Genomic DNA, 12140 nt, shown 5'->3' on the forward strand with positions numbered 1-12140 from the left:
GTAGAAGTGGTTGGAGAATAACATAGGCAATAAACTGTAGAGTCAATCTCAATTATTTAACTTAAATATATCCTATTTGTTCAAATATATTTGCTTTAATTGCTATTACTTCAAATTTATGCAGCATTCAAAAAGTGTATTAAGACATATGAGTCCAAAGCCCCAAAGAGATTTTACACTCTAATCAGACAAAATACAAGGCATGCAGAAAAAGATGGTGATGGATAGTCACTATTGTTAGTTCCACAGATTTTGCAATGTACTTTTGTGGTTTTGGGGTTTGTTTGTCTTTTTAATCTATACTAAAGGAAAATGTTAATTTAATTTCTAAAAAGGAAGGAAATGCCAAAGTTGATGGTGCCTGTCCAATCTTTACTCTGTCTGCTTGTGCACATGCATACAATCTTTGAATACATGCAGTCTTTAAACACATTGTCTTGCCTATTTTTCCACAGGAGTGCTCATTCATTGCTCATATATGAACAATGCACAGTTAATATGGTAGGGATATAGCATATAGCATGACTGAGACAGGGTGTTACAGATCTGACCCCTATTTCTGGCCAGATTTAGGGTCCAACTGTCCAACACTAATCACCCTGAGTAGTACTTATATGAGCAGTCCCACTGAACTCAACTTGAACAAAAATTTCTGAGTCAGGCCTAGAATTTGGCTTGAAATAAGGCACAGATCCACATAGACCTGCCTCATTCTCTGCTTACTGTTCACTTGCACATGAGTAGATGGGTCTTGTGGAAAATAGTATGTGATCAGGTTAATATTCTTTCATAACTGAATTTTGCAAATGTAAGGCCAGATTGTGGTTCAGCTAATGAGCCTGCACTGGGCAGCAAGGTAGCTGTTATTCTCCTGATCTGGCTACCTGCATCATAGGCAACAGCACGAGAGCATCCTTTGGTGTGGTTGCCACTCACCCTCTCATGGGGATGAAAATGGATGTGGGTGGAGCCTTTGTTCTGCTCTCCAGTGCACTGGTCAGTGCAGCTCAGCTGGGATTAATTTGTCCCAGGTATAGGGCTGGTCCAGATTACTTCCCACAGGAGCAAGGAGTGAAAGGGAACCAGACTGTGACTCAGAGTCACATTCTGGTTCTGATGGTCTGCTCATGGGGCAGCACAGCTGCACACTACCCCTTATACAGGGCTCATGCCACAGCCACAATTTAGCCCCTAGAGACTGTCTCCATCCCAAATGTCAAGCTTATACCCCCAAGCTCTCTGGCACTGAAGCTGTCAAAAGTGCTGAGCTCTCCCGCTTGATCTCTGTGTGTGCACATTTGTGGAAATATATATATGGCGGGGCTGTATTTTTTGTTTGTTTGTTTATCTTTTTTTGTATTTGAAAATGGTTGAACAGTGTTTTGTCAACTTGTCTGTTCAGCACTGACTGTGAACTACTGGAGCTTGTAAAAAATCCTGCACGTGAAGTGCAGCTAGTCCTTTTTGGTGTGAACAGCTGGGGGCTGGAGGAACCATTTTTTATCGTTTTTATGAGCTTTTTACTTAAATGAAAATGTCCATATTGGATTGTACTGTCTCCTGTCGCACTCCTTTCATAATCCTCTGGGCAAGATTATAAAAGGCCATAGTTTGTGAATCTTTGAAAAACTCCCACTCACTGCAATGATAGTTGAATAGGACTGTTATTGCGGTGGTTATTCTTTCCTTAGAAATTTATATCTACTTCTGGTTTCTTTTTTCTCAAGCTTTTTTATCAGTCTTTTCTCTTCTGTCTGTAGAATCCAGGTTGCATTGGCTTTCCCATCTTCTACCTTGCACAGTCCAAAACTCTTACATTTGCTGTATGAGAATTTTTAAATATATCTCATCTATAAACACTGATCTGTCTTCTCTTGAACTTTGCATAATATAACAGTTTCGTTGTCAAGATCAGCCATCTGGCTCCTGAGCTGTACAGCAGGTTGATTTCAATCTTTTTTTTCCAATACAAGTGCCCAATGCAACCTTTTCCAAGAGACCAGCACCTCTTCACTCAGCTCCATCAGTGCCCTAACATCACCACTCATACAGAATTGCCTTCACCTTTAAATACAGAGGTGAAAATTGTTATTCAGTGTCTGATGTACATTCAGTTGTTCAATGGAATCATACACATTAGTAAAAAGAACATTCACAGCATCTAGTACCATTAGCAATCAAATCTAGGAAGTAAAACAATATTAACATTGTAAAGCTTATATTTTAAAAATCGGAAGCCAAGTTATAATTAATTAATATGGTTAAGCAATATTGTCAAGTGGTTACAGCTAGGTGCTGAGAATCAGGAATCTTGGAATCTGTCCCCAGATCTGTGACCAACTCAATGTATGTCTTTGAGAAAGTACTTTAACATTGCTGATCTTCAGTTTCCACATTGGTAAAGTGCTTTGTGGTGAAAAGTGGGGTTCAGATCCAACTCCCACTGCAGTGAGAGATGGATCAGGCCCTAAGTGTAGAGTTTCATTATTATTTCTACCACCAAACTAAAATTGAATCAGCTGAATACAATTTGTGGCTGGGGAAAAATATGGAAACCAACGTATACTGTTTGCTCTATTTGCTCCACTCTGCCAATGATAGCTAATCCTGATGAAGTAATGCTACCCAGCTGCAGGTTACGTTGATAACATGATAAAGTTGTAAATTTAACGGTTCGTTAATTAAAATATGTATCTATTTGGTTTACTGGTTTACGTTTTTGTTGGATGTTCTGCTAACTTTAACAGAGTACTTGGCTTTTGGCCAAATTACGCTTAACTCATTCTCATGATTTACTGAGGCTATGTCTATACTACACAGCTTTTAGCGACATGACTGTGTTGCAACAGCTGTGTCGCTAAAAGTCATGCAGAGTAGCCACTGTTTGTTGGCTCTCCTGCTGACAAAAAACTTCCACCCCCAACGAGCAGCATTTGCATTGTCAGCAGGAGAGCGCTCCTGCTGACAACGCACTGTTCACACTGGCGCCTATCATGGCAAAACTTTTGTCTTTCAGGGCGGGGAAGTTAACACCTCTGAAAGACAAAAGTTTTGTCATTCAATTGCCAGTGTAGACATAGCCTCATAACTCTACATTCAAGTCTGTTGCATAAAGAGGATCCCCGTATCCCTTGGCACAGGCTAATCTATTGTCTCCCCTTCTCATATTTTCACGCACAGCCTATCCACTAGCCTGGAAAATAGGCTCTCCGATTGACTCTGCCCAAATAGGACTGCAAAGCAGCTCATTGGTCAAAGTTCTTGGCACCTGAATAGTTCTCCCTGCATTGCTCTGGTAACTGCCCCACTCCTGTCAGCTGCCTCTGTGCTACATACAATAGCAGCTGGCTGAGCTTAGTTCCCAAGGAAGGCTGTGGATTTGGGGGATTCTTCTTCCAGAGGTCTTCCCCTCTCTTCTCTCTCTCCTTCTTCTTCTTCCTCCTTCCTTCTTCCCCAGCAGCGCAGACACGTGGATTGTAACAGGGTGAAACTGAGACCAGCCAGTGTGGCAACCCCTTTGAAAGCCCATCACTATGCCCTCGGGGGAAGGGACCTTCCTCCTTCCCCCACCACTGCCTGTGGTCAGCAATGAATTGGGAAAGGGCCCTCTGGGCTTTCTCATTTTCTGCAAAATGTTTGAAATTTCTCATTAAGTTTTTTCACATGGAATATTTCATCCCTGTCTAGATGTGTTGTAATGGTGCAGCAACATGGATGAGCTCAGCCTGCACCAGTAATACGAAAGCACATTGTCACAGCACTGCATAGCTAATGAGTTTTGGACCCTAACAGAGTGTTGTTTCTTGAAGGAAAGAGAATGAGTGGGCAGCTCAGCAGACAGACAAAGGATTCATAAATTAACCTAATCTACCTTTATTTACAAATACACATTTCCCACTGATGGGCTTGGAACAGAAATGAGTTCGAATAGCAAAAGCAGCAGAAAGTGGTAACCTGCCAAGGTTCTTTCTTACTCATGCCTTCTGAGGCAATTCTGAGGGTTTTTTATTCCAGCACAGCCAGATGTTTTCTCTGCATAACTCTGTCTACTCTATTTATAGCAGAGGTGGGCTCGGCATTTGAAGTTCCTGTCTTCTGTGCATAGTCAGGTGCTTTCAGTTACCACGTACGGTGGATGGGTGATGCTTGGGCTGTGCCACTGCTTTGCAGTAGAAAAGGAAACCCACTACTTATCTGTGTGTTGCTTCCTTTAACTTCCTCGTCAATGATGTTAGGGCATCTGTCCTCTAAATCTCCAGCCGCTCCCCCAAACAAGAGCATCCCCATCAACTTTCTTAAGGACTTGTTGTGGAAGTTAAACTAGTTTCTCAGTGGCTTTTTTTATGGTTTCTCAGTAGCTTTGTAAAAGATTTATCCCAGCTTCAGACACTGTATAAATTCTCATCTCTTATTCTGTTTATATCGTTACCCCTTCTGCCACTATACTTCTATTCAAGTCTCAATCTTTTATCTTTTACAAGCCTCCGCACTTTTTACAATGTATTACCCAGGCCTCACTTTATTGTGTGGCTTCTTTTTCTTAGGAGAGTGGATTGTCACGCTATCCTGAAGGGGAAAGCTGCTGTAAAATTCCCATTTGTTATGCACAACTTTAGCTTTTAGCAGGTGTTTAACTTAAAATAAGGCCTTTTCATTCCAGCAACACTGACTCCCAGTCTTCTGGAAACCACAATGAGCAGGACGTTTCAAGCTGTAATAGCGAGGCATTATTTTTAAATGAGATGTGTTATATTCATTCATTTTGTGGTATTAAAGAGGGAAGGCTGACTCAGAGGGCCTGATTGCTTATGGAAATCAGAACTGGCTGAACTGAAGTCAGTGGAATTTCCACTAGTGCAAGTGAGAGGAGAATCAGAGCCCAAAGCTGTTAACGCTGACATGGCTCTATCTTCTTTTGATTAAATCAGTTTCTGAATTTCCAAGTAGGGTTGCCAACAGTCCTGTATTACATAGGATGTCCCTTATTTAAATAGAAAATTGCCTGTCCCATACAAAATCAGTATGGGATGCTTTTTATCCCATATTTCAACAGCAGGGGGGGCAGTACTCATAGGTGCACAGGGAAAGCAGATGGGGTCATGCTCAAGGGCCAGGGTTAGGAGGGGAGTGGAAAGATGCACCCCTGCGAGTACTGGCCCCCTGCTGGACAGGACCCCCTACTAAGTCCAGCCCCTTGAGCGCAGCCTAGTCTGCTTTCCCTGCACAGGCTCTGTTTGGCGGGATAAATGGACGGGGCTGTGTGCCCTGGAGCTGTACTGAAGTGCCGGGGTCAGGAAGGGGCTCTGTCTGGCAGGGGTGTAGCCTCCGTGCTCACAGCATCTCTGCCAATGTCCCCAGCAGGGGGTGCAGCACTGCAGCAGGGAAAGACCAGCAACTGCAGCCTCCAGCTCAGCTCCTGGTGCCCATGCAGAACCTGAAAAAGGGTCGCAGAGGCTGCTGGCCCAGCAGCTGAGGCCCTGGGTTCTCTGCAGCATCCAGAGCTGGAGATAGAGAAACCCTAGGAAGCATGGGGTTGGGGGGAGAAGGGACTTGCCCCCAGAGGCTCAAGTCAGGATTGGGTACATCTGAGCTCTGTCCTGTATTTTTTAAATATAGTGTTGGCAACCCTATTTCCAAGCAAGACTCCCAGAACTGTTGTTCAGCTAATATTAAAGAGTCATGTTAAACACACTGTGTAAAAACCAGGCAGTGCAGAGTTAAGACTGAAAAGCTAGGTCTGATACTTCCCTCACTTACATCACTCTTATGTCACTCTCACTCCATTGGCTTACATGAAGTTACTCTTGATTTACACTGATACATAGGAGATCAAAATCAGGTTATCTATTCTTAAATTGCATATGTTAGATCATCAGTTAAAGACCCATCCAGTATTCTGTTCTTTTTAGGTTCTCATGCCTAAGATACCTACATGCATTGTAGTAGGTTATTGATAAAGTTTTATGCATTATCTCTAAATTTCTGTCCTTTTGCAGGATTGAGTCAGGATTCTGAGATAATAATGAATTCAGTTCAATGTGGTTTAATCTTTCTCTTTAGTGCATTCATATAAATGAGGAAAGAAGGCAGAATAAACTGTAATAGAAATTATAGAGTTTTTACAATAGACCATTACAGTTTTTAAGGCTACATAAAGATGTTTTCATGTAAATATACATTCTCTCTCTCTCCCTCTCTCTCTCTAAGAATTGGGAAAAATCCTGCATTGCTACTTGGGCATGGACTTGATGATCTAATTGGGCTTTTTTGTATTTCTAATTCATTTGACTCTGCTGTAGTATTTAGTAAAACCAAGCATTCACAGTGAATGATGTGCTGAATGAATTTTGCCTCATTTTCTGCTCATGAGTTGTTTGGGAGCTGCTTACGCTTTTTTAATTTATTCATTATTCAGAATTGTTTATTTTATTTATTTATGAATTTGTTTGGATTTAAATACAACAGCATGACAGAACTCCAATTCTAGGATACCCTTGTTATTAATTTAAAAAATGCAAAATTAATATCATGACAAAAGCAAAACAGTGGCATGTTTGGGCCTGCTGTCGTCCCCACTCCAGACCAATGTAACCCACCTATCACTTTTCTCCCTAAGCTCTCTCTAAGCTGCTTCAGCCTTTTGTAAATGCCCACTCCAACAGAGACTAGTATCCCTCAAATGTCAATAGATTTACACCATTTCAGATGAAGAGAAGAAGGATGGTCTTGAGGCTAAGGCATCTGGCCTGGGACTCAGTTCAATTCCTTGCTCTGCTACAGTCTTACTGTGTGACTTAAGTCAAGCCACCTAGTCTCTCTGTGCCTCAGTTCCCCATCTGTAAAATGGGGATAATATTCTTTCTCCCACGCTTTATTTATAATGTAAGCTCTTCGGAACAAAAACTATCTCTTATTTCGTGTGCATACAGTGGGGCCCTGATCTCAGTTGCGGCTTCTAGCCCCTGCTATAATACAAATAAAGTAAAATAATAACTGAGTGAGAATTTAATTTCAAAGTTGGGGGGCCCTTGCAGAAAATGTGCTGTCCTCAGCTCCTTTTCTTATATAGGAAGGGCTCCAGCTTGAGTGCCTCCATTGATCTTAGCTGCTGCAGCAATATAGTACAAGGTAAAAGGTGGTCCCGCAGATAATAAGGTCCTATGTCATGCAGGGCTTCATAGTCAGAACCAGACCCTGAAACTCCACCTAGAAGCCAGTAGGTAGTCAGTGTAGATTTTGGAGTACTGATTCATATGCTCATAGTGAAGTATTCCATTAAACAAACAGTCTGCTTCCAAATGGAAATAATTCTATAGAGTTTTCATGAGCAGCTCATCATAAACATTTGAGATTCAAAATCAGAACCATGTTGATTAGCTTTGACTGAACGTATAGGTCACATAGCATTGTCTCTCTTCCCCAGTTGGATGAGCGTAACTCTTAGTATCTGATTTCTAAGAAGTTCAAAATTTGCATTCCACGTATATTTTCCAATATTCACTTAACATTTGCTGTGTCCATAAACAGTTCTGACAGCACACTTGCTTGCTAGAATGTCTGCAGAGAGCAAATACGGGAAAGGCACGAACATAACTGAATCAAATTCAGTTAGAAATTTTACTCCAATATTTGCCATAATATTTTGCAGGATTTGATCATTTCTGTTATTTTAACAATTTTAGAAATGCTTCTGAAACTTGTGATCATAAGTGGGTTTATGATGAGCTTCCTTGATTTGACTGCTGCACTGTAATGGCCAGTGACGTCTGTGCTGTCAAAATTATACAGGGCCAGATTCTCAGCTCAGGTAAATTGTCGTCACTCCACTGATCTCAATGGAGCTATGACATTTTACACCAGTTGAGGATCTGGCCCATAGTTTTTAACATGTCATTTACCTTCTATGTCAAGTTAGTCTCTCAAAAAGTGGATATTTCACTTAAAGGATGCTTCACAAATTATTTAACACAGGATTTTACAACCTGTATCAATTTCTTTGTACTTTGGAGGTATACGTATACCTGTCTTATTATGAGCATTACTGATGGGAGTACAGATATAATGACAGATCACTGGTGTACGGGACTGCAGCTGCTTTGAAGCCAATGGAGTTGCAAGTTACTTATTCCAGCAGTGTATTTGGTGAACTCGTATACACACTGGAAAATGCTATGACGACAAGCTTCTGCATATGTTCAGTAGGCTGTTTATAAGGACTTGATTTGTTTAACTGAAATGAAGGCGAGTTTAACCACTGACTTTAAAGGGAGCCTTATTGGACTGCGGATGAGTGCTCAGTTTACATCATGAACAGTCAACCCTGACACATGTTGTTTTAAAAAACTAATCTGATTTTAATAATTGGAACAAAAGGAGCGTTAGAAGCCAGTAGTGTTTTGGCAGTTAGCGGAGGGAAGGAACATAGTTTTCTTGTATGCCATGTAACTTAAAAATACCTAATGTTTTTAAACTCTCTGGACCACTGATGCCAAATTCCTCTATTTTGCTGCACCATGAGAAGGGGGTTGGTCTGTCAGAATAACAACGGGATTAGGAATCAGTCAGTCCCAACCCCTAATCTGGATTTAGAAACTGAATTGCTCTGTGCGCTTTGGCAAATCGTTTAGTCTCTCAGGCATTTATCCCTCATCTGTAAAATGGGCATATTAATAATTATCTACTGCATGGGAGGCTGGAAGGATTAGTGCATGTTTGTTCTGTGCTTTGACCATGGCCCGTGCTGTATGAATGCTAAACCTGTAAACTCTTCAGGGCAGGGACTGTAGCTGAGGTGGCTCAAAGCAGCAGAGAGGATTGAGCTACACGTCTCCTATTAATTATTAAATTCACCCCTCCCCCACCTGAAAAATCTCAGCCTGTGTATGTTTTCTGTGTGTTTGGATTGCAGTTAAAATGCTTTGGGGAGTTGGGGAAATGAGTAAATGAGAAGAAATAATTAATATGTTGGACCCTAAAGTATCATTTTTATAATGGAGTTGTGAAAGCCCTAAATAAGAGTTAAGAGGACTCTATTGCCGCTGAATAAAAAAAATTCATGATGCAGGTGTTGCTACAGTAAACCTTTGGTAAAAGCAGCTTTCACTCTAAAATTAAGCCATTAGTACCCGTCATGCTCTGCAGCCAAATATATTCACTCTTAGCTGTTCTAGTAAATAATCTGGGATCCACATAGCAAATGCCATCGGAGTTATCACTAATTATTGTGTGTATTGGCCAAGGGTTGATTTGGGTAGAGAATTATTTTCTCACCCGCAATGCTGGGCCTTCCAAGTCAAGGCTGTGACAGTTGGCAGCCGGGGGGTAATTTGCACTGCTTCACTTGGTTCTGTATCATTTCTCTCTGTGGGCCAAATACTCCAGGCTAGTTTGTGCTTAGCCATTATGTGTGTGTACAGGCGGGTGGGTGGAACAAGCAAGGAGTCCCCTGCCACCGGCGAAAGGACCTGTTGCAATTGCAGCTGATCCCCAAAATGGGCAGAAAGAGCTCAGAGCTGAGCGTGAGCCACACAACCTAGCACTCAATTCTTATTTAGTTTTCACTCATGCAAGCTGCCATTATCTTCACCTTCTTGGGTCAGGACTGAATAAAGTACTTGACCCTGTAAAAACAGAGAACTTCTGTCCCAAGCGCCAAAAATGTACCATGTTCCCCAAGCATGGAAAATAAAAATAAAAAACCAGCCTTTAGTCTTTCATGGTATCATATGACCTCCGGTGTCTGGATATGTATACTGCGGGCAATTACTACACTTGCTAGAATAATATACTGCAGCAACATGTTCAATCATATGGAATGCATTCAGATTGCAGAATTGCCCATTAATTATTTTAGCTATTTGCATTTTAGCAGGTTCTAATGATTAGACATTAGGAAAACTATAGCTACCTCAATCACTTTGATTGGGGGGCAGGGGGATCTCAACATTATGGGCTAAAATTACATTTCTCATAATCATATGATGATTAATGCTCAGTTAAAGCAGTACAATCAGATACAGTTTGCTCTTTCTTTCTCCCCACTCCCCACAGATTGTGAGCGTTGGAAAGCACGTTAAAGGCTACCATTACATCGTTGCAAACCTGGTAAGATCCTTTTGTATAATTATGTCAATGGTTTACAAGTAAAACACTCAACTGTGCTGTGGAGCTATAATGCTACACACAAAGTTTGCTGTTTGTAACCAATATACAACTTACCGTAATAGGTTCTGTGCAATGTACTGAAGAATGTGCATTCTTTGTTTTGACTGCTGCCAGTTGAATAACAGAAAGCCCAGTTTTGCCCTAAGGTACATTCCATTAAAATCAATACAGGATTAAGGGGCTGCCTGGGTATAATTTAGCACAGAGTTTGATCCATATATAATATTACACTATCATTTTTTACTCATTTTTGTGTATTACTAGAATAACAAGGTTCAACATAACTTCTCCACATCCTTCAGGGTGGCATATGTTTTGCTGTAAGATAAGCTACTTCCAGTAGTATTACTGATTCAGTATTTTCCCTCTAAATCCACATTATACATTTGCGCAAAACGTGTTCAAAGAGGAAAGGAAAAGAGTAAATTAAATATTTAATTATTAAAGCAATCTCTGTGCTTAAACTAAACATCCTCATGCAGAGAATATAGATTCTGGTTCTGAAATACATTTTCGTTTGCTTGTTTTCTTACTCTTTACTCACACTTAAAGAATTTGAGCTGACAAAAGACTCTGTTGTGCTGCACTGTACTTACAGCTTCAGTTAATTTTTTTTCAAGTTTTTTTCAGACCTTCAGCTTTCAAAACAAGATAAGTCAGTCCTCTCCAGGCTCTTGCTAATTAGACTTTTGGCACCCCAAACATATATAATTCTTCAAATTATTTTTCCTATGTAAGGTGGTTGGAGGAGAATTGAATTGATCAGTGGATTGATAACGGGATATGAACTGAAGCTTATTCCCCTCTGGGTTACCTGTGAAAGTGACTGGAAGTTGCAGGTATCTGACGGCTGTTCAGTAGCCTGTGTAAAATGAGTTGATGATCTGACACCTTTCACATGCACTAAAATTCTCTTTAAGAGCTTGATCCAATGCCTTTAAAGAGGGTCTGTCTACTGACTTGAGTTGGCATTGGGTCAGGTCCTCAGAAAACGTTTTCTAAATCTTGCTTTTTAAGTGCAATGTAATAACACTACTGGGGATAAATTAAAATTTGCCAAATGAGTGGAAGTTTAAAAAAATGTGAGATGTTTCAGTGATAGTTTGGTTGGGAAAGAAGACTTGCAGGGGTGGTATTTTGTTTTGGTCAGTTAGCTAGTTTGATATTTATGCATTCCTAAAGTGGAATTATATCTCTAAAAGCACCTTTTACTAAAGGGCTTGGATTTACACTCACTGAACAAATTAACCATAGAAACACATAATTATGGATGTGCCTATAATTTAATTTTTCTTTCTATGTTGACGTTAAGGTTTAATATAAACCTCAAATACAATAGAGGAAATGGTTTTCTAATGGGTACAGTTAAAACTTCATAGTAGGCTTGGTTCTGATGTCACTTACATTGGTTTTACACTGGCAGGCAAACCTACAAACTCTATGTATAAGTTCTGATATCCCCATCACACCATTATATATGTTGGATAACTCATCCATCTTCAGCTTGAACAATTGGTCTCAGACAGCTTATACTTACAAAATAGTGTCTCCTTCACTCTGCAATATCACCTTGAACCATGGGCATAATTGATTAGGCCTCAATCCAATACCCGTTGACTCCAAAGTAGTTTGGAGTCTTTCCTTTGTCTTTAATAGAGACTGGATCAGGCCCTTAATATTCTGAAATTGCTTTGCAAACAAGAGGATCTGAATTTGTTTCCTCAACCATTGTCCATCATTCCCAGTAATGCCTTTTCCAACTGTTGATACATACCTATTGCATTCAAACAGTAACCTGGTAATTTAAATTCACCTTTTTTTTTTTTTTTTTATCATTCAAAGTAACATTATGCCCTAAGGCTGAAGTTTCTTCTCAGGTTTTAAGCCTTTACTTGTCTTAGAAATCTATTTACCTATTTTCTGTCTGTCTGTTCATTTATGCTCACTTGCTAACCTAAAACATGTCTGGCCCAGAA

The 12140-nt window shown here is 40.4% G+C and overlaps 1 protein-coding gene across 9 annotated transcripts in view; it reads left to right on the forward strand.

The window, feature by feature from the left end:
* The window catches only part of GRIA4 (glutamate ionotropic receptor AMPA type subunit 4), a 280562-nt gene that overhangs the window by 183017 nt on the left and 85405 nt on the right, over window positions 1–12140 (forward strand). For all 9 annotated transcript variants that reach the window (XR_006286035.1, XM_043529722.1, XM_007059674.4 and 6 more), the window contains one exon: window positions 10051–10104. Coding sequence is in view for 8 of the 9 variants with exons in the window: in XM_043529722.1 (XP_043385657.1) it covers window positions 10051–10104 (54 nt within the window). In the remaining variant the exon portion in view is untranslated. The remainder of the gene's footprint in view (window positions 1–10050; window positions 10105–12140) is intronic.

This window comes from Chelonia mydas, chromosome 1, assembly GCF_015237465.2.
Source record: "Chelonia mydas isolate rCheMyd1 chromosome 1, rCheMyd1.pri.v2, whole genome shotgun sequence".
NCBI lineage: Eukaryota > Metazoa > Chordata > Testudines > Cheloniidae > Chelonia > Chelonia mydas.